The sequence below is a fragment of the Furipterus horrens genome, unplaced genomic scaffold (assembly GCF_987537825.1).
Source record: "Furipterus horrens unplaced genomic scaffold, mFurHor1.1.pri manual_scaffold_3, whole genome shotgun sequence".
Taxonomy (NCBI): Eukaryota; Metazoa; Chordata; class Mammalia; order Chiroptera; family Furipteridae; genus Furipterus; species Furipterus horrens.
The window spans coordinates 43,770,686-43,794,259 of record NW_028327173.1 but is presented as its reverse complement, the minus strand read 5'-3'; the positions used below and the strand labels follow the sequence as shown (position 1 = coordinate 43,794,259).

At 39.2% G+C, this 23,574-nt stretch overlaps 1 protein-coding gene across 2 annotated transcripts in view; it reads right to left on the bottom strand.

The window, feature by feature from the left end:
- The window catches only part of NFIA (nuclear factor I A), a 362,734-nt gene that overhangs the window by 26,966 nt on the left and 312,194 nt on the right, over window positions 1-23,574 (bottom strand). The window contains exon 10 of one of the 2 annotated variants that reach the window (XM_090269545.1): window positions 8,508-8,599. The exons of the other annotated variant lie outside the window; for it this stretch is intronic. Within the exon in view, the coding sequence (XP_090125671.1) occupies window positions 8,508-8,599 (92 nt within the window). The remainder of the gene's footprint in view (window positions 1-8,507; window positions 8,600-23,574) is intronic. 2 annotated transcript variants of the gene reach the window in all.

The following is a 23,574-nucleotide window of genomic DNA, read 5'->3' as shown; positions in this document are numbered from 1 at the left end:
GTGAAAGACAAAGGTCTGTTTATTGAAAAATTTATTTTAAGAGTGTCTCATAGCCTGTCACTGAGTCAGCTGCCAAGTGTAAGTGAAGAGAATGTGTCAAGAAATTATAGGTTGGTGTGGGAAGCTGGGAGGACTCACTGCTGCCCACAGTAGTGCGGAGGGAGGGGAAGCAGATTGCGTGAGTAACTCATCTCAGCGAGGTGTTGCTTACTATTCAACACTGACAACTGGAGCTGAGAACGAACATAAGTGAAAAAATGACCAGGCATCGCCTTTCCCTTCAGATTATGGAGGATACATCACTTGCTGCCAGTCTTTACCACCTCAGAGATATTGTTTCCCCTTGGAAAGTCTCTTCTTCCTTGGGGCATACTTTAGCTTAAGGGGAAAAATGGTGGGAAGGGAGGAAGAGACATGCACAATTTAATCAGGCTTCTGGGGTACCTTCAGGGCAGATGCTCAATGGAGGAATCTGTGAGGTTATGATAGTGGGGAGGGTTGACCTAATTTGCTATATGATTGCTTTAGATCCAGCGTTTGGCAGGTAGGTTCTGCCCATGTCCACACAGCCGTACATAGGGATGTGCTGAAAGGCTCACCCAGGTCTTTCCCAGAAAGGGTATAGAGAAGGTAGTGTGGGCTTTGGAATCAGAAGTGGGTTTGTGTCCTGGCTCTACCTACCCCTGGCTATGTGGTTTTGGGGAAGTCACTTCCTTCTTTAAACCTCAGTTTTTTAATCTGTATAATAGGGAAAAAAATAACGATTCCTCCTACTTCAATGGATTGTTCTTAAGATCAAATGAGAAAATACTTTGTAATCCAGGAAAATACTACTTAAATATGACTTTAATTATCAACCAAAAAAATAGAAGCTATCATTTAAGTGTTTAATAGGTGTTAAGCATTTCCTTTCAGAATTTAAGACTCAAACAACCATAGGAAGGATGTGTGTGTGTGTGTGTGTGTGTGTATCACCATTTCTCAGTTAATGAACCAGGCTACAAAAAAACTAAATTACCAAAAAAAAAAAAAAAAAACCCAAAAAAAAACAAAACCAAAAACAAAAAAAAGCAAAAAAGAAACACACCACTTGAATGTGATGAACTAAAGCTACAACCAAGATCTGAAAAGAAAGTGCACAATCTCAGCTGCTCTGCTATCTGGTCTCTGGGCAGAGGCTAGTTGTTCTCACAGATGCAGACTAATATCATTAGTAAAGGTCTTTTTCCCAGGCGGGATGAGAGAATGAGCTCAGTCTTGATTTTACAGATGCATGAACTAATAGGAAACAGGGGTAGGTCTTCAGAAGAACCAAGCGCAGAGTCAGTTCTATCCCACGGGACCCAATGTCTAGGCTTCTGATTCCTTGATGTAAGAGGGTGAGTCAGTCATAGACCATCTTAAAGAGAAAGTAGTCAGTATCTTTTACTATAAGCAATTAAGGATGAAGATAGTATGTGGGAAAGAGAAGTTTCAGAGACAGATTGGTTCAAATCCTGGCTACCTCATTTACCATGGGACATGTGTACTCCTCTGAAACTTCCCTTTCTTCATCTGTAAATTAGGGATAAAAGCGCCAACGTTGAGGGCTCTGAGGCACAGAACCTGGCACCCATGGGTGCTTAACATAAGATTATCAATTTGACCAATTCACGTTTTTTCAAAGTCAAGAGTGAACGGAATTTTATCTGCCATTCTCCTCCATTCTTGGGAGTTTTCAGCTGTGTGGGCTTGGAACTCAATTGGTCAAATTCACGTCTAACTAGAAGGTGGAGGATACTTTTTTTCTCCTCTGTGGAAATTTGAGTTTCTTGCTTGCTCCTTGAACTTCTGTGTGATACCTAACCTCCTAAAGGCAGGCAGCTTGGGCCAGGGTGGAGAGAAAGCAGGAATGGCTCCAGCTATTTCAAGTGTAATCTCAAGTGAGCTTATTCAGTGCTCTGGATGAGGACATTACACAAGGAGGAGGTGTTCTTGGAAATGAGGGGTGAGGGACCTACTGGTTGATACAGCAGTGGTAGGAAAGGATTCTGATTCATCTGCTTGGTCCCAAGAAGACAGAACTCAACAAGTCCTTCTTCTTAGGATGGGCTCATGTATTATCTACCAGCTCATGGAGAAGTGGGCAAAAATTACAAATAGGGGGAATAAAATGTTTAAGAGCCAGGACCATATCATCAGACCAAAGTTAGACAAGGACAGAAAAGCGATTTTGCCTTTTCTTCCTCTTTCGGTTTTTGGAAAGTTCTTCGACCCAACTCTTGTTTTTACAGCTGGTATCATGCTGCATCATTGTTGTTGCCCTCATCATCCTTGTTCTTTGAATCTACTTCCTCCACTAGACTTTGAACAACTTAAGAATTGTCATTCTCTGCATTGAGGGGTGTTGGGAATATAGTGAAAAATGATGAGTGAGTGAAAAAGGAACTTCTTGAGAGTTTTGTAGATTGCCTACATTCTGGTCTCTTGGGCAGAGCTTTGGGTATATGACACACAGAATGCCAATGCATCAAAATGTCTCCATTCATACCACCTTCCTGCGTTCCTTGTGCACCCTTACCAAAGGCAGAGAATGGGTGCCATGCCCATCACTGAGCTATGCAGGGACCTCTCCGGGTCAGCTGGTTTGCGGAACAGTGAAGTGTGTGGCTTGTGCATACATTTGTAAATTTCACGAGGCAAAAGCAGTCACACTGCTTGCAAGTCAGGCAGCTCAATGATTTATTAGGCAAAGGTTACAGCACCTGCGCCTTTTTGTCAACAAATCAGGCCCATGCCATGCCGAGCAATTCTTCTAATAACCCAAATGGTAATTTGGTTTTAAATAGCACTTCAGATACCACGATTCTGTTGATGCAGAACAGTGATAGATTGGGGTGGCAGGGAAGAAATGCCTGTTTTTAATATTGTTTGCACTCATTTTTCATTATAAAAAATTAGTCCTCATTGAAGTTCTGCAGGTTAAGCATTTTATTTGAACATTCTGATTAAATCAGAACCTGAGTCAAAATGAGTTCTTTGCTCAGTCCTTCTGTGTGGGAATTGGTATTTCTATTTATTACCTGATGATGAAATATTAACATTTTTCTCTAAATAAATGCCTCCTCTTAATGGCTCTTGTTTTCAGGGATCAGATTAAATTATGAGATGCAATTTAAATGGCCATTGGCTTTCTGCTATCTGAGATGATGCCATGTCTCTATTATATCATTCAGTGGGCGTGCAGGGGACGCTAATAGTGTCCAAAGTGAAGTAAGTACCCTATGCCCCAGAGACCTTTTTTCTATCTGTTAATATCAACTGTCATGGGACAATACTAAAAAATGAGATCTGGGATGGGATGACTGGTCACGGTTGCTCAGAATAGACGGGTGTTCTTAGGGCTGTGGGGAGGTAGCCACCCCCCATGTTAATGGTGAGTTACCAAATGGAGGAGGAGGAGGGAAATGAGAGACAAATAATGATAGCAGCCGAGGTAGCAGACAAGTGAGCAGGAGCATGGGACAGATAACTTGGCAGGAGTATTCGAACAGAGACGAATGCTGGGGTGAGATATACCATGCAATTGGAAGGCATTTTGAAAGAAAACTACCTCAAGGCAAGGCTAAAGAGAAGGCAATTCTGTCTCAGTGAAGGGAGGAATTCTCTGGAGGAAAAAACAGACTGGAAGGGAAGGAGGAGGAAAAATGGCTTTCAATTATCCATGTTATCTTTCCCTACCAATCATTACAGATGATGAATAGGTGCAATAAAAGCCAATATTCAATTTTTCCAATTTACATGGAAAGAAGGCCATAATATATTGTTAAGGGGAAGAAATAGCAGGTTCCCAAACACTGTATATAATATGATCTCATTTTTGCAATATATTTGTATGCATAGAAGCAGTCTGGATGGATTAAAACATAAATGTTAACAGTAGGACTACAAGTGATTTTTATTATTTTTCCCATCCGTTTTTCCCCACAATTAACATGTATCATGACTGTAATAAGGAGAAGTCATTATTTTTAAACTTCCTTATGAATCATTTAGATTTAGCCAATAAATGCTGACAACCCACTATGTGCCGGGCATGAGAATTAGTGCTTTCAGAGAGGTCAGCACACAATTACAGTGGATTTTGTTGATCAACAGTCTACTTTTCTAGGTGTTTTACAGAATTTTAGACCCTTAAGAGGTAAAGGGCTGTTGGAGTTTATTTAATAATTACATTTTTAAAATTTATCATTTTAACCATTTTTAAGTGTACAGTTCTGAGGTATTCGGTACGTTCACAATGTCGCGCAACCGTCACCATCATCATCTATGGAATTCTTCCATCTTGCAACACTGAAACTCTGTACCATTAAACAATAACTCTCCACGTGGCCCTCCCCCCAGCCCTGGCAATCACTATTTTACTTTTTGTCTTTATGTACCTCACATAAGTGGAATCACACAGTATTTGTCTTTTTGTGATTGGTTTATTTCACTTTGCATAATGTCTTCAAGGTGCATCCATGTGGTAGCATATTGCAGAATTGCCTTCCTTTAAAAGGCTGAAAAATATGCATCATGCCATATAAAAATGATAGATATACAATAAAATGTATATACTACATTTTATACACCCTGGCTGGTTTGGCTCAGTGGATTGAGCGTCGGCCTGCGAGCTAAGTGTCGCTGGTTCGATCTTCCAGTCAGGGCACATCAGAGAAGGAAAACTCTGACTCCAAAAAACCTCCGCTGCCTTGCGGCATACCTCTTCAGGGGAAAGGCTAAGGGAGTAAACCCCGACAGAAAATCCGGAGCCGGAGTCCCTAAGGCGGTTTGACGTTGTAGTCAACACCGGCAACTCCTGCGGCGCACCTGAAGCCAAGCTGTATTGACTCCATCTTTCCCTTGGACCCTTCAGCTGCGAAGAGAGGGGGGGGTCTGCTGCATGGGCAACAGCAGACCCTCCATATCACCCTGCCCAGGCTCTGTAGCTTCAGCTTCACTGGAGAGGACACTCCAGCGTCATCACAAGATGTCGATTCAACACAGGAGGAGAAAGATACCGTGTCACTCCCGAGTCGGACTGCACAGCCATTCTCAGCGGTGCAGATAGACTCTTAAGAAGCTACACCATCGTCTCTCGAGACGGACGGCTGCCGAACGAACGAACTACATTTTATCCATTTATCTGTCAATGGACACTTGGGTTGCTTCCACCTTTTGGCTATTGTGAATAATTGCAAAATGGCGCACAACTATCTCTTTGAGAGCTTGCTTTCAATTATTTTGGGTATCTACTAATATTTAATACAATATAAGATTAAAAATCAGGGAATATGTCAGAGAGTTGAGCATTAGTCTCTGAATATCTGTGGGGCAAGGTGCTCACCAGCTCATGAGGAAGTATGTACAGTGGTTAGAGAGCATAGGCCCTGGAGTTAGACAGAACTGGGTACAAATTCTTGCCCCACTCCTCACCACTGTATGGCCTTGGGAGAATCAATCATCTCTTTAGGACTCAATTTCCACCTCTGTAAAGTGGAGATAATGATATCTATCCTGTTGGGTGGCTATAAAGTTTAATTAGATAACTTACCTAACATACCTAGTACATAAAAAGTAAACAATAGAGGCTATAAATAACCACAGAATTCTCTTTTTAAAAGAAGGGTCTTATAATAAACTGATAGCTGCCTAATTAAAATGTCTATGCATTAGTTCAAGTTCTATCTGCTAGAAAAAGCAGAGACTGTATCTAATAAGCCTTCTATAGGTTGAAGCTTCAGATTTTGAAAAGATTTCCACTGGGAATTGATCTTTGGGAGAAAGGGAGGCCATTTTATTTTACATTTGTTTATGGTTTTATGTGCAGAATATCTATTCTGCATTTTTAAAGCTCAAGTATCTGCTTGGGTGACTCCAAGTTTTATTTCTCTAAAGATAAAAAGCAAAGTTTTATTTTCCCAGAAAACTTTTCTTATAATTTAATTAATACAAATTTCATGCCTTATTAACAAAAGTGTCAATATAAGAAAAAAATACAATCTTGCCTATCAAATTACTAATCTGTGAACCATGTTCAAATTTTATCTTTAAAAATTCCTTTTCTGAACTAATGTTTTCTCAAAAAGGAGCTTTTAAAAAAGTATATTATTATTTTGATTATTTATACTTATATATGTCTAACACTTTAAATGTTTCCAGAAAGTGATTTCTTTAGAAAAAACGTTAATACACATACCATAAAATTAAAATATTTAGAGCACATAATTTTTTCCTCATGATACACACACACACACACACATATTTTTAAATGACAACTCCATCAGCCGTTTCTCACAAGACAATTGGGGATGGCTTTCTTCAAGCCAAACATGGCAGGTGTCACTGTGATAAAAATCATTTAAGCTGCTGTCCCTATGATGCCAAATATTTAACGGAAACCAAAAAATTCTCTTCCAGATGCCAATACTGGGTCTACATTACATCATTCATCCAGATGCGTGAAAAATCTGGATTTTTAAGAATTGAATTTTTGAGGTCAACACCATAAGTCCCAGTTCATGGGTTAAATAAGGCATTTGTGAAACAAAGCCATATTGGAATAAAACACATTTTGATTATAGGTAAATATATTAAATGGAACACAGGGTACAACTTCAGTGCTGTGAATCATTGTTTATATAAAGAATACTATGTAAAATACAAACAGGACATTTCCAAAATGCATTTTTGAGGTTTTTGATGAAGTAGTCTGAGCACCACTGGGACTTTGAGGAAAGAAATCATCACTATTAAAGCCACTGTCCCCAGTTCTCCCCTCCCATTAAACTTGAATATGTGAGCCCAAAGTATAAAATGAAATGTTCTTCTATTTTAATGCATTTGAGGTAATTATTCAAATTCACCAGCAAAGTATTTGAAGGTATGGGAAAGGAAGCAATAAACTTGAACAATTTTATGGGAGGGACTGAATAGGAGATGTTAATCCCAGATGCCACAGACTGGCTTGTTTCAGAAGAAACAGCAGAAGTGGGAAAGTCAAGAGTTAACCTTCTCTCCCCTTTTGTTCCCCCACTCCTCCCAGCTGCCTCCTCTGAGGCTGTACTTTCTGTGACCCTGCTTCAGTGTAAGGAAGGCTTCAGATGCAATGCAGTTTAACTCGTGCTGTCGACACAGCAATAAACTAAAACCCTTTACAGAGAGAGCAAATGAACCCAGGAAGGCAAATCTAGCCTATTTGCAAGCACCTGGTCATAGTCTTGCAAACAAAGATGAGCAGTTATAAATCTGGCATCTGGAGATTACACACCCAGGCATATACATGCACAAAAAATCTTGGAGAGCAATGGGGAGGGGGAAGTGAGACAACTGTAACAGAAAAACAATTAAAAAACAAAAGGTGAAACTTAACAGTTCATGCTATATGCAATTGCTGTCTTAGAAATTTTTTCACTTAGTAGATGATTTTGAAATTGGGTACTACAAAATAAAAAAAAAAAAAAAACAGATGGTGAACTATCTTTGTCTAAGATTAAAGTGCAATACAGTGTGTACCTGAAAAAAAAACTACCTTCCAAACTACTTTTCAACGTATTTAATAAAGAACATGAGAAAAAAAATTTTTTTTGGAGAAATTTCTTTCAACTGCCATGCCGAGAACATCACGGAGAAAATATTTTCTTTATGTCAACTATGATAATATATGGTCACATGCTAATCAGGAAATCAGAGAGGAGTTTCTTTCAAAACTTGAATCTAATTCTATTTCACAAACCTCTAAATACATCTATATCCACTACCTTTTTAGTACAAAAGTCTGTTTCTCAACGTACAGAAGCCATTTCAAAACTTTAAAAGATTTCTTCTTGACCTATACTAGCACAAAACACAACTATCTATTGAAAAACAAGCTCTAGATTGCCTAGCATACTCTTTTCTCAATCGCCTACCTCAAACTATGCATCCTCTCCCCTCCCACCCCACTGCACCTTGCTCCCCAGTACCAGTGTAGCCAGTAGCGAACACTTCCGGTTATTTCTGCACCAACACTAGCAACTTAATAGGGCTGATAAACCCTTTCTTTTAGAAAGTTTGCCAGGTTCCCGGAGACCGTAATAATGAATACAGAAGAGTGGCTGGTTCCCCCACTCCCAGCATGCACTCTGATGTCCCTGGCAACCAGAGCTATACTCCAGGTTTCCATAAGGGCCCACTTCGATCTCTTTGCAGGCAGAGACACACACTATCTAGCACTGGGGAATCTTTCGCCATAGCAAAAGTGGTTCTGGCCCAGAAGCCCTCCTCTGCTACTCCCTCAATAACAGGAGGCAAAAATTTCAGGCAGTGTTTTCCACAGTTTCTGAGAACACATGGAAATATGCTGAAGGACCAGGACCCATGGGGTCAGGAGGAAAGGGGACCAAACGGGCTGGGAAATGCAGCCTGTTGTGCCGAAAGACCAGTTACAATGCACCTGATGAATAAAACAAGCTGCACCACATACAGAAAAGATGAGAGCGGCCCACCTGTGTCTGTTGAGGGATATTTACAAAGCTTGGATCCCGTGGTCCAACACTGACGAATCGGTTTGCGGGGGAGGTGCTGGGTGTCGAGTAGGCTGTGAAGGGAAGGGACACATGCGTTCAGGAAGCAGCACGAGATTGCACACACAAACAACACTAAAACACACAGTCTCTGAGCCTACGCAGCTGATTAACAAGGAAATGTGCAAACACTGTAGCTAGCAAAGGGATCTGGCTAGCAAGGGCATTTTAGACATTCAAAAAGGGCAGGGGTGTTGGCTTCCAAAGACCATTGAAATAAAATGATGTCAAATTGGTGCTCAGATGAGCTCTTTTCTCCTTGCATCATACAAATTAGAACATGCAGGACATTTGCAAAGTATTCTTTTTGAGTTAAGCACGAGCTCTGAGGTCAGAAAGAGATATCCTAGTTTGTAGAGCACAGGGAGAAGGAAATTAGGTAGACAGGGGAGGAAAGCAGTTCATCTTACAACTTTGCTTTTCACACTATTATATTCCAGAAAAAATCGTGAAACATTGCTGTGCCTCTATTAGCTAAATATTGAAAAGGAGTCTTTACAGAAGGAATTAATGGGTTCTCCAGAAAGAAGGTGGAAAACCATCTAGAATAAGCTGTCTTTATAGGTCCAGGAAAGAGTCTAGAATCTTTATGATGCACAACACGTGTTTAAAATATTAACAGTTGTGGTCTTCCCATCCTGGAACCCTTCCATTCGGGCACAAACTTTGAGATGTCACACTGAAACCTCAGACACCACACTTCAGTTTACTATCATTTTCACAGTGCCTAGAAATTCTTTTGTTGTTGGTTATGTTTATAATTAAGAACTTAACTCCACTTTAGTGTGGAAAAAATTCAGTGGCTTTGGTCTTTCATTGGCTCAAAAATCCAAATGTACATTTCTTTGGTGCCCTACAATTTCCTCCTTTACCACAAACGCCAAGGATTTATTCATACTCTTCCTTTGTACTAGAATTTTTAGATAGGTTATTGCTTAATTTCAAATTTCTTAACAATACTTATAAAAGGCCTAAGTTTTCTGGACTAACCCTAGATATATACTATCTCAAAGATGAAAAGGATTTACAATTTTAAAAACACAGATAATTGAGGGAATTACACCAAATGCCTTTCCCAGATTTGTTTTTCCTTATTGATATCACCTGCTCTTATTTTGATTTTCTGTTTTACTGAAAACTGCGCAAACTTCTTGTTCCCCTTGTTGAACATATCTAGAGATAAGATTTCTACCAATCTGGTCCAAGTCCTGTTGGTCATCTTTGGGAAGAGCTAAGTCACCCACTCAGATCTGTGACAGTCATGTGGTGTAGCTGTGTCAAACTAGCACTGAACAGCAGATGAATATGAGGGTCCTCTGATATTTATTAATCAGAAAACTTATGTTGTTGTAGTATTTGATTTAGAAGGAGTGGTCCAGAAATAGCTTTATGTCAAATGACAAATATATGATGTGTTGTACTGTCTAACAATGTGAATCTATTCATTTCCTTCCTGGCCCATTCTATGACTAACTTGAACAGACTTAGGAAATACATCTGCATTTAGCAATTCTGTAAACACCTCTCACTCAATGGCACGAGGGAAATTTAATTTTTTCAAAGTTCAAAAATACTCCTTATTAATTACTTCATTTAGTCTATAGCTTTGATATACTTGATACATTTTAATAAGTCTCAACAGAAAGTTTTATATTAAAATGTTGGGACTATAATTACTTGGTAGTGAATTTACCTGCTTCTAGGGCACAAAGAGGATGTGGGAGAGATAAGGAGGAAGTTAGCAGATGAAAATGACCTATTAAACCTGCTAGTGGTTAGGGGGGAAAAAGTGTTCTTTCACTTGTGAACAGGTAGGTAGGTTGAGAAGGAGCAGAAAGGCATGAAGAGATGCTAAGGTACCAAGACTAAGTGGTTAATGACAGATGTTGAAATGTGAGAGCTTGGTTTGAGGGTCCTAGTAGACTTGTGTACTCAGGCCTGCAAATAATTTAGCCACTCAAAATTACTGTGAGGCTGACAATTGTATATTTTTCCTTCTTCAAGCATGAGACAAACCTTTCAGTTTTGGTTTCAGAACATCGCAGAAGACCTTTAAGAGTCTCACAGGTTACTAAAGCAACTACAAAGTTTATTATAGTTTTTTAAAAAGACAGCAATGGTGAGAGAGGTGGTAGTGTGATTATATTTTTAAAAAGGATATTATAATTACAAAAATATGTGAATCACTGAGTACCCAAGTTACCAAATGGAACAAATGATGTCCAGGGAAATTCATTCTATAGAAAGCTAGGTTCTGGGAAAAATCAAGGACACAGGGAAAACAAGGGAAGGAAGAAAGAAATTCTGACTCATCTTCCATCGTTGTAACTATAATAGGCAGAGTGTTCAACTACAACAGGATGTAGTTCCAGAAATGATATGACATAAGCTGAATTTGAGTTTCCCAACAAAACAGTGGAATAAGCAAGTTACACTGTTGAACAAAAACCTTAAATGAAACCTTTTATTAAAATAACCACTTTTACCAGAATGAATCAATTATACGTGCACAGTTAAGAGCTTTCAAGATGAATATAAAATCAAGTAAAGGGGACAGTGTGGTAATTAATTATATACAACTGTGTTTATGCTATTATATCACATTCATATCTTTCTTAGCTATAATTCTTGCTGTATTTACAACATCAATAATCAAATGCTGGAGGAAAAGCTTCAGGAAACCATGAAATCTAGAAAAAAAATTACTATAGGCATTTTTCAAGATCTGGAGGAAAACCTCAGGGGCATTTGATGATTTTATGATAAAGTCATCAGGGAAATTAATTTGCCTATATCATCTCATTATAAAAGTCCTTGTGGAAAACACGACTATCAGAAATCAGATTATTGATTATTTGAATCAATAGTGTTGCTTTTTTTTAGCAGTCATTTTACCTACATGAGCAATATCACCATGGACCATATTTTCTTAACATTATGAAAGAACATTCCTATAAGAAGCTTCCACCAGCTTTTATTTGCGCTAATGTGATCATATTTTTACTCTTTCTAATGTATTTCTTCACATTATTTGGCCTTAACCACAATGGTAAGTATCAAAATCCCAAACCAGAATTTGATCCACATATAGAAAACTGCATTTTTCTGTTTCCCATTTATCATATGCATTGCTAATTCTACTGTATAATCCTTCACTTAGGCCAGTGATTTTCAATCGGTGTGCTACAAGAATTTTTAAAATATGCAATACCTGACTATTTAGTTAGGGGCAATGACCTCTTCACCCTTAAATTATCAAATAAATAAATGACAACAGCCAACACCATAACAGTTGTCTAGTGTGAATGAATAAAAATTATACCTATTTTTTGTCAGATCAGCAAAAAAAAAAAATTGTTTTGGTATGCTGCAGAATTTTATTAATTAGCTTATGTGTGCCTTGAGATGAAATAGGTTGAAAATTACTGACACAGGCATACAAGTCCTGGTCTGTATGATCAGTTGGGGGACTGGTTCAAGAACACTTCTTTCTTTGTAAGCAATACCTTTACAGGGCCTCTGAGAGTCCTGGGATCTGTCTCTTGGGGGATTGTAGGGTGCGCAGGGAGAGCGGCAGAGATCACCCATTAGCACTGCTCTTAACACCCACGCAGGTGTCCCCGGGACACCTTAGTCTCTGGGTCCTCAGAAGTGGTTGAACGGACTGCCTGTGAGCCAAAGAGAATTTCAATTTTTGCTGTTTCCAGGTGCTAGGTTTTGTTTTATTTTTATTTTTCTAGCTAAGAAGAAATAAGGGATGGATCTGGATAAAAGAATCATGGTATTTCCAGATGAATCAGCTGTGAGTCTGTAATAGCCCTCACCCAACCATGGTAACTTGCCAGAGTGTTAAGGAGGTGGTCAAATGGTTTTGAATAAATATGCTTAGAGTTTTCCTGTTTTTGGAAAACAAATGACTAAAGAAAAAGATATTAATACGCTAAAATATTTGTACCAATGGTAGCTGATGTTCATTTAAGATAAGAGTCATATCAAAGTCACTAAAATCTGACAAAGTAGGCAGACATATTCATGGTTTAGTTCAAATTGAGCAACCACTGAAATATATGTAATCACTGAAAGACAAAAAGGGAGAAATTGGAATAGATTTGTGTGGAGTGTGAGTGTGAAAGGAGAGCTGTCCTGTGGATGGAGCACTCCCCTGCCCCTCTTCAGAGTGCCTGTTCACACGGGCCTGAGCGGCCTGAGTGGGGCGATTGCCAGCTCCCCTGCAGAAGCTGGGGGCAAGAGACTTGGTAGAAAAGAAAAGTTAAGAAGCCTGGTGAACTCTGAGGTTCTGAATTTGCTTCCAGCCACAGAAGCAACAAAGTCCCTTAAACCCTGGCCAACTGGCCTACCAACTGACATGAAGTTTTAGAGAGATCTGTGTTCTGTTTCATCAGAGGCTTCCAGTATATGAAAGGAGCAGACACGCCCTTCTTCATTCCCTTAAACTCCACCAAGTCTAACCTCTGGAGTGCATCAAAGATAGATATTTTAATATATTCATATTATCTCTCTCTCTTCTCTCTTTCTCCCTTCCTCTCCCTCTGCCTCCCTCCCCCTTCTCATTTTCTCTCTTCCTCTCTCTCTGTCTGTCTGTGCCAGACCCTCCACTGATCGTGAAGCAGATAACGAAGGAGAGTAAGACACAGCACTTTCCCCCAAATGTCAGAGTCTAACAGGGTGAGATGAGTCCAGAAAATGAAAGTATGAGAGCCTACAAGTAATATCAATAAAAAGCTGTGGGGCTGTCAAAGGACAGAAAAGGCGTGAGGGAGACGGGGGAGACAGGCTGGTGAAGATGAGTCGGCAGACAGGCTCAGGTGGGTGAGGGTCACACCGGAAGCAGCACGAGCAAAGGAGCAGAAGGAGGAACTGGAGGCATCAATCGCGGAGGGAGAGGAACAAAGACTAGACGTTACAAGTTACGTTTTGCCATACTGTAAGGGAAGATAAAATTTTAAGCATCAGAAACCTGAACATATGAAAATGGAGAGTAGAAAAGTCTATTGAATTTATTTTTTTGTTTTAGAGGAATAACTAATTTCTAAAATAACCAAAGACGCCAAATTCTAACCCTTAAGACAACTAGACGTCCTAACATGCTAAACCCTTTCCCTTCACACCTCAAACATCACTATGCACTCACATGTTCCCTTGTTTTGAATAATTCAAACATTATGCATGTGGGGAATTTCCTTCTAAAATAACTAGTCAAAAATTAAATTGCACTCCAATAGACTTACTGTGATTCTAGTACCTGCCTGGGAATGTGCTAGTTATTGGACAGAAGTAATCAAAACAAGTTTAGGAATGCAGACTTGAACAGAGGGGTCCCGTGTATCCAAACTGCAATTTTATTGTTTACCAGGGACACCTGACAGTGAAGGAAAAGTGCACGAGAAAGTGTGCAGTTGCAAATTCAAACAATGAGATGACTAAATACCTAGTAGAAGTAATTTCTAGAATCTTTTCTTAACAGTGCAATCACGTAATTTTATTTTATTTTTTTCCTGGTATAATATAGTTTTATTGTATTTTTTCCCCATTACCATTGAGTTCTCTTTTACCCCCTCCTCCCACAATCACCACACTCTTATCCATGTCCATGAGTCCTTTTTCCTTTTTGCTCAATTCCTCCACCCCCTACCCTCCCCACCTTTGCTATCATCCGCATGCTATTTAAAAAAAAAAAAAAAAAAAAAATCCCTGTGAGAAAACTTTCATTTCTAGAAAAAAAAAAAAAAAAAAAAAAAAAGCAGAAACTATTAGAAAATAGATTGGCTAGTTTCTAAATGAAACCTGCTACAATTGAACTCATTTAGGAACTTGAACAGCACTATTTGTTGTAAGGTCACATAAGAAATGCTGGAGGATATTGGAGTGTTTTTTCCCTCCCGAGAAATCTATTGGTATTGACAAGTTTATGGGGCCCGAGTTAACATTATTAATATAATTATATAGCCAAGGAAGACCAGCCTTTGCTCATATGTGATCAAGTACTCAGAGATTTAGAAATTCCCACACGATTGAATAGATGTTGTAGTTTCCATCCAGATGTTTGAAATCTAAAGATAACCACACTGAATTTCCATTATTTTGATCACATCTGTGCAGTTACCTCATTCTATTATCTCTGCAAATCTTTTGTCTCTACAAACAAGTTACCAATAACAACAACAAAAAGGCAGCCCTGGGGGCATGAATTGAAAACCTACTTATCACTAGTGAATTACTACAGAGCAACATACCCACCGGCTTTCTTCCTGAAAAGCAGGTGGATTCTAACTTTAATATATTAGCATCACTTAACATGTATGGTAACAATTTACATGACATGTCTAATGTGCCAATAGTTCACAAAAATCAGGAAAAGAACCAATTTAGCCAGATGGCCTTGCTCTGCTTGCATTTCTATCTATATTAAGGATCTTCATTGAAAGGTAAGGATTCTAGCACATCATGATTTGGGGTAAAACATACAGAAAGGAAGGTATAAGACAATTCATGTGTGCAGATGGGGAGAAAGGGATAAGAGCAACTTATATATACACTGGCAGCACTTTGACCTTATGTTACTAAAATCTGTGTCATAAAGAGACACTGTAAAATGTCTCCTGGACGCAGTCTGTTTAAATGGCCTATAATGCTTTTTCGTAATAGTTTTAAAGGGTAAGAATACAGCCTTGTTTCAGTTCATTTAAATTTATTTCTGATAGCTAACCTGAATTCTGTAACTGCCATTTTTTTTCTGTGTATGCTGTGTGTTGTTCAATTGATAGAACATATTTATTGATCAGAAGCAACAATGTATATGGGTAGGCACAGGCAAAAGTTATATTAAATAGCTACAGAAAATAAACTCTGGATTCAGCTGCGGTTTACTAAAAAAAGAAACTTAGATCAATATATTGGATTGCTCCCTTTGAAAGGCTTCTGTAGCCCCTGGAAAGGCAATGTAACTCTGGAAACCTATTTCTAGGAATTCATCCTCCACAAATACTTAAAAGTACAGATAAAATTTATGCTCCAGGATGTTCGTCACAGCATTACTTACAAGAGCAACAAATTGGAACCAAGTTTTAAGTTAATGCTTTATTCATACATTGAAATATTTTGCAGCTGTTAAAAATGTTTTAAAATAATGATGCCACCACATGTTTAGAAAATGAAATAAAATGAATAAAAACAGTTAACAAAACTGTATATATATATATATATATACATATATATATACATACATACATATATGCACACACAGACATCTATCATGATTAATCAGTTTAAAATATGCACAGAAAATGATTATTTCTGAAGATTGATTTTATGGGTGATTTTAAAATACCTTCCAGTAATTTTTAAGTAAAATAAATACAACTAGAACCTGAAAACCCCAATAATACTTTCATTTTTGCAACAGTGCAATGTAGTCAATAGAAAATAAATTCCAGAACCAGAAAATCCCAGATTGAATCCATTCAGTTTTTTGCTAGAAGTGTGATCTTGGCAACCCAGTTAACCTCTCTTGGCCTCTCTGTATAAAGAATCCAGTATATATTGGAATGTGTTCCATAGACTGGGACACAAGTTAATGCCCTATAGCAGGGGAGTAAGTAAAAATGGTTTCAAATCACATTTCCTAACTTTTTATGAAATAAGAAAGGCATAAAATAGCAATCAAGAAAACAGCATACAAAATATTATATTCAGTAGATTGCTATCATATAAATGTGTGTATATACATACACAAATATACATATGAACATCCACTTAAAAAACTGGGTGAAATTCAGGACCAAAATATTATCAGTAGTTGATTATAGGAGAATATACTTTCTTTTTTCATACTCTTCTATTTCAAGTTTCCAACACTACCTTTATAAAGAAAATATTAAAACTCAGCTTTCATCTGAAAGAGTAAAATATTGTGGCAAAAATAAGACCTGAATGGCTTAAGATACCCTAACAAATATAATCTTCCATTGCCTGTTCTCTTTTCTCATTCCTTTGCAATGTTCATCTCTTACTCTCTTTTTCCTGTTTTTGTTTCTGTTTTACAGAGTGTCTTAGGATTTTGAAAGCAAAGGTGCACGATATACCTTGAAACAACTGGGCTCTGGAGTCCAACAGACCTGGGTTTGAATCCTGGTTTAGTCTCACTTTCCTCTTTTTTAAAAGAGGACTGACATTCCACTTTGTCAGATTTATAGTAACAGAAAAATGCAACTAAAATAACACACATCAAAACACCATCGAAGTGCCTGATTTTCAATAATTATTTTTTTCCTGTGCAAATTTAAACATTAAAAAATTGGACTGTACACAAAGTAGAAATACTCTGAAAAAAGTATTTATGAAAAACTGTGATTTAAGAGAGTACATTTGTATTCAGTAGGATCCTAAAACAGAACTTGTGACCAAATAATGGCTACTGAGAATGACAATGCTAACTCTGTACCAAATTCTATACCAGGGAAAAGGCTATCATTGCTTACCAGGAAGAGCACACATTTCGCTGCCAGACTCAAAAAGTTCAGGTTAGTATAGTAAAACCTAGATGTATAAAAATTGCCAAGGGTTTTGTAGGACTTATGAATAGCCCCCACCTCGCACATGTGGATGTATGAGTTTTGGTCACTATAGGGATTGGACACATATTTTTAAAAATAAAGAAATTGATAATTGTGGACTTCTGGCCAAGATGGAGGCGAAGACAGACATGCTGCATCTTCCTCCACAACAAAGAAGGAACACAACTACCTCAAAACTAGAAACAACCAGAAGTTCCAGAAAATCAAACTGCATGGAAGTCCAGCAAACAAAGATATAAAGAAGAAATACTCATCCAGACAGACAGGAGGGGCGGAGCCAGGGCAGAGAGGATGCGATGTGGTGGTGGCAGCAGTGGCAGCAGTGGTAGGGCCGCAGAATGCATGGGCTCACATTTTAAAAAGTCAGAAGGGACGACTGGGGAGCATTCCCAGCTCCTCACCAGACCTCACAGCTCACGGTTCCAATACCAGGGAAAATCAAGCCTCAGTGCTTCTGACTGTGCAGACCAGTGGGGGTCGGAGTGGAGGCAGAAACTGCCGGTCTCTCAGCAGAGTCCACTTGTTGAAAGGGCCCCCAGAGTCCTAGAATGTCTGTAGACCCACCCACTCTGGGAATGACGGCCAGGGCAGCAGCTAGAGGGGCCCCAGTCTGGTGTGGAAGTGGGAGAGGTGCCTGGAAAAGAGGCGAGTGCTGGGCAAGCGGCATTGTTCCCTCTCGGACCCCTCCCCCACATACAGCGCCACAACGTGGTGAAACATGTCGCCCTGTACTGATGAATCCATAAGGCTCCGCCCCTTACAACATAACAGGAGTGACAGCTCTACCTGGGATGCGGAGGCAAACGAACACAGGAGCCTGTCAGAATGAGGAGACAGAGAAGTATGGCCCAGAAGGGGGAATGGATCAAGGTTTCAGTGGGAGTACTAAGTGACGAGGAGATAGCTAACCTCACAGATGAGGAGATAGACAACCTAACAGATGCAGAATTCAAAACACTGGTGATAAAGATGCTCATGGGCTTGACAGATATTCTTGAGTATGGCAAACACATAAGAGAAGAAATGAAGGCTATGCTAAGTGAAACAAAGGAAAATCCACACAAAACCAATGATGAAGGGAAGGAAACTGGGGTTCAAGTCAATGATTTGGAACATAAGGAAGAAAAAAACAGTCAACCAGTGCAGAATGAGGAAGCAAGAACTGAAAAAAATGAGGAAGACTTCCCAAATTTTGCGAAGGAGATGGACATACAGGTCCAGGAAGCATGGAGGGTCCCAGGTGAGCTGGACCCAGAGGGGGCCACACCAGGATGCATCATGATTGAGATTCCAAAGGTGAAAGATAAAGACAGAGTCCTGGCAGCAGCAAGAGAGAGGCAGAGAGTTGCCTACAGAGGGGTGCCTATAGGATTATCAGCTGATTTCTCAAAGGACATTTTGCAGGAAGGAAGGGACTGGCAAGCAGTATTCAATGTGATGAAAGGCAACCTGCAACCAGGATTACTCTATCCAGCAAAGCTATCATTTGGAATGGAAGGGCAGATGAAGTGCTTCCCGGACAAGGTGAAGCTAAAGGAGTTCATCATCACCAAGCCATTATTATATGAAATGTCAAAGGGACTTAAGAAAAAGAAGATCAAAACTATGAACACTAAAATGACAACAACATCACAACTATCAACAACTGAATCTAAAAAAAATAGAAACAAAATCCAACTAAGCAAACCAGAATAGGAACAGATTCATGGGTATGGGGGTCATTTGGAGGGCTACCAGCTGGGAGGAGGGAGGTGGAGAAATGGGGAAATGGTACAGGGACTATGAAGCATAATTGGTTGGTACAAAAATAGACAGGGGGATGTTAAGAATAATATAGGAAAGGGTGAAGCCAAAGAACGTTTATGCACAACCCATGGACATGAACTAAGGGATGTGGTATTGCTGGAGGGAAGGGGCTACTGGGCAGAGGGGAGCAAAGGGGAAAAAAATTGGAACTACTGTAACAACATAATAAAATATACTTAAAAAATAAAAATAAAGAACTCATTATATTTGATATCAAAAAGTCAATAATATCTTTCATCCTCATTGAATAAGGTACTAAAGATCTATCCCCCAACAAACTAGTTTCTGTCCTTCAACACACAGTGAAGTGTGTATACATTTATCTCCTACTCTATGGCAGTATTCTATACACACTTCTTAGCACTCTCCTTTGCTGACTTAATATAACTCAAAGGTTATCCCATGAATTCATATAAACCTATCTATTTTTAAAAGGTTCCTAATGTATATCATATTGGTGGATATTTTAGTATTACCAATCTTTTATTAAAATCAATGTTGCAATAATTACTTGAGGTATGTCTTTGCTTACATTCCAACTATATGCATGGCTAACATTATATATATTTAATTTTTCATTATTTACATATATAAATACTTATATATGTAAATAATGAAAAATTAAATTGCCCTCTGAAGAGGTTGGAGCAATTCATGGTCCAACAATCAAGCTCTGGAGAGTCCTGATGAATAAAGGAAATCTGCCTTTATCAACAGCTCCTATTTTTCACCTTTTTGCTGTTATTGTTTTATCTCCCTCCAAAGTTTCTGCTCTCTTCTTTTCCCTGATAAGAAGGGTTACTCTCAGCAACAGAAACCAATTCATATGAAAGTATAAATGACCACTAACATCTTCCTCTATATTTCTCTGATTGGGTTTTCACTGCTAACATATGGAAGCTTCGGGCTAAAGCACAGATACTCACAGGATGCTGTGGCCAAGTGTACGAACTACAGGTTCAAGGTGGCCAGGAGTGAATCATGATCATGCCACATGTGGCTCAGTGATCTTGAGAAAGTTACCTTATCTTTGTCTGCCTTGTCTTTCTCAATTAGGCTATTTACTTTTTAAAATATTTATTTCATAAGATTACTGTGAGGATTCAAACAAGATAATACATATGAGAACATTTCTAAAGTGCTTGACATCTTAGTAAAAGCTCAATACTTTGCTATTATTAATTTCAGACATGAGCAGGCAGTTGTGGCTGCCAGGTAACCAGAAATCATGTCACATTGCTTTGTAAGTGGTCCAGGTACAGTATGAAGTAGCAGAAAGACCATGCGAAGGTCTGTGTTTGAGTCCCTATCAAGCCACAAAGTACAATCTTGGGAAAGTAACCTCCACTTTCTAATCTCAATTTCCTTGTCTATAAAATCCTCACCTTATAGGAATCAAAGGAAGCTGAAATGAGAGACTGTATATGTGTAAAAAAGTTTTGCAACCAGAAAGCACTGAATATATGTTTATTATTATACCAGAAAATGTCCAACTCCATTATAGATTATTATCATATTCTTGGTTAATAGGTTCATATTCTTTCATCAAAGATATAAAAATAGATAATGAAGGAAGTTTGTTATTACATGCCCCTATTTTAATAAAATTCTAGTTTTAAAAAATCAAAAGTTCATGGACAAAAAATGTTTATGAATCTTTTACACATTTTTAAATTGAGTATTTCTGTTCCAAGTGAATTTTAAAAAGGAAAATATGCATGCTTTATCTTCCTTAATAATTCAAAAATGTTTTTTCTTTCCATTATAATTCTAGGCTATGATGCCAATCTTCAGCTTATTTTCTGGAAGATAAACATAATATGTTGTGAACATATTACATAAAAATTGGATCTTACAATACAATTGAGAAAAAGAACAGTGCATTTTGAGTGATCATACCACAAATAGACCCAAACATAATAAGAGAATTCTCCTAATCTTGAGGTGTTGTCCCAAGCACTCCTAGGAATATCCATTCACTGTATTACATGTTTGAACAGGAGTCCCTTCCCCAAAATGTGATGATGCATGTGGAAAAATGCCGCAAACTGCAAAGAGCTGAAACAGGCAGGATGCTAATATAATTGATTTCACCAGTACCATACCTAACTGCCATCTCAAATATGGTCAAACCAAACTTCCAGTCCCCATCCCTCACCCAGAACTGCTCTTCCTGCAGTTTTCCCACCTCAGTTCATGGCAACTCTATCCTTCTAGTTGCTCAGGTCAAAAACCTAGGAGTCATTGCTGATTTCTCTAGGGTTTTATTTCTCTCTCCAGAACTCACATCTAATGTGCCAGTAAATCCTATCAAGTTCATCTTTCAAATACTTCTCACCAACCCTACAGCCCCTGCATTGGGGCAGGTCACTAGCAACTCTTGCCTGGATTATAGCCATAGTATGCCACTTCCTCCCCTGAGTTAGTTTTCTCCATTGTACTTACTGATCCCTAACTTACGCATTTACTTATAATTATTGGTTGTCCCTTCCCTCAAGAATGTAAGCTCCACAAGGGAAGAGGACTATCTATTTTGTTCACTTCTGCATCCCTTGTGCCTAGAATAGTGGCTGGCATGTAGAAGACACCCATTACTTTTACTGATAAAAAACAGGCAGCCTCTTAACTGGTTTCCCTGCTTTAATTCTTGCCTACTGCAATCTATTTTCCACAAAGCTTTCAAAATGTTTCTGTTAAACCTAGGTAGTCCCACTCCTCTGCTCGGCTCCCCATCTCACTCAGCAAATTCCAAAGGCCTAGAAGAACCTACACGATCTGTCCTCTGAGCTCCCAAGGTCAATCACTTTACCTCTCAGACCTCTCCTCCTCCTCCTTTTTCACTCCCTTAACCTGTTCTCACCGCTCTGGCCTCTCGGCTGTTCCGCTAAGTCACCAGGCTGCACTGGTTGTTCCTTCTGCTTGGGAAGCTCTTCCCCCTACAGCTTCACAGCTCACCAGCTCGTTTCTGTGAGGTCTCTGCTCAGGTTTCCCCTTCTCAGACAAGCTTTCTCCCACCCCCCTGTTCATCGCTATATCCCACCCTCACTACTCCCGGCCCTCTGCTTCATTCTCCTGGGTAGCACTGTCTGATATCACGCCTACCTATTTTCCTTACTATTTTCTTACTGTCCCCCTCTCTAAAACAAAAGCTGCGTATGATCAGGGATCTTCATCTCGTTCATTTCCTGCTGAATCTTAGCACCTAGAACACTGGTTGGCATGTAGCTGAGGGTCAATAACTATGTATTTACTGAATGAATGAAGGAAGTGCTATCCTCTCACTGGGCATTGAAACCACACAGGCAGCCAGTCAGCGGGAACAGGACACGTCACTGGGAACTGCTCTCACAGGTTGTCCCTTCTATTTGTCATGGTGCCCAAAGAGGTCTTGCATACTATCCTCTCCACACAAATCAACAATGCAAAAGCTTTCCTTGAGAGAGAGAGAGCAAAACTGTTATCTCCATCCTTACTCCTCCGGTTTCTTAGGGCATGGTAAGAATTTTTTTTTCTTATTAAAATGTATTTATTTCATAGGCAAATTTTTTCCCATATCTGCTTTACCCTGTCTTTCTGGCCATGGCTGCAAAGTTGAGTGTTGGTGCCAGAGGCAACTGATTAGTTTAAAAATACATACTCTGCTTTAGGCTGGCATCCATTTGTACTTCATTATGAGAGGATATTAAAATGATGCCCTGGACTTTTAACTGTCTACAGCACAGCACATCTGTCACCCTGGCTCACCCTGACAATCTGCCTAGGAGAATGGGTGTCATTCCCATTAACAGATAAGGGGGTCATGGCCCAGGGAAGCTAGTAATACAGGAGACCCTGGGCATGACTTCCTACTTCTACTTTTAAACTTTTCTTTTTTTGAAAATCAATTTTGGACACACTGTTGGGATGCTGAACATCTGTACTTGATACGCGGTCATGCTGTGTCTTCTTGCTTAAGTTGAGCTCTAATAAACTGATAAACGGGATCCAACTATCCTGTGGTTTAAATTTCTAAGCAAGCACATAATTTATGAAACTATATTCTTGCCCTAAATTTGTATCCAGTGGTAATCCAATTTTAGACACATCCCCGATCCACAAGCTGGTTTCTGGAGAAAAGTTCTGTTTTCTCTCTCAGATTTAAAACACCAGAATGTTAGCTTTATGAAATGGCTTAGGAGTCACCCCTGCAAAGGAAAACCTTCACTGGAGGCCCTGCACCTGGCCTTAACTCCTCCCAAGCCCTCCTGCAGCACCCATGCACGCCACTGTCCCGGTGCCAGTGTGGGACCTACCCACTCACCAGCTGCCTCCCTCTATAAATCCCACATTTCTTTAGAGTGGAATTAACTGTCTCTGTATCCCAAGCAGTGAACATGATCCTTGGCATGGGGCATGTGTTCAGTATATGAAGGCTGAATAAATGCATGAAGAAAGGTAGGCATCACAGATGCATGCTAAGAGGGGAGGTAGGGACTACTTCATGCCTGTTATTTGTTCCCTTCCTTAAACCCATGGCTGCTCTCCATTCCTTGCTATTGTCGAGACTGGAGGTAGAACTGGACTTGTCCCACCCTTCCTCCTCGCCTCTC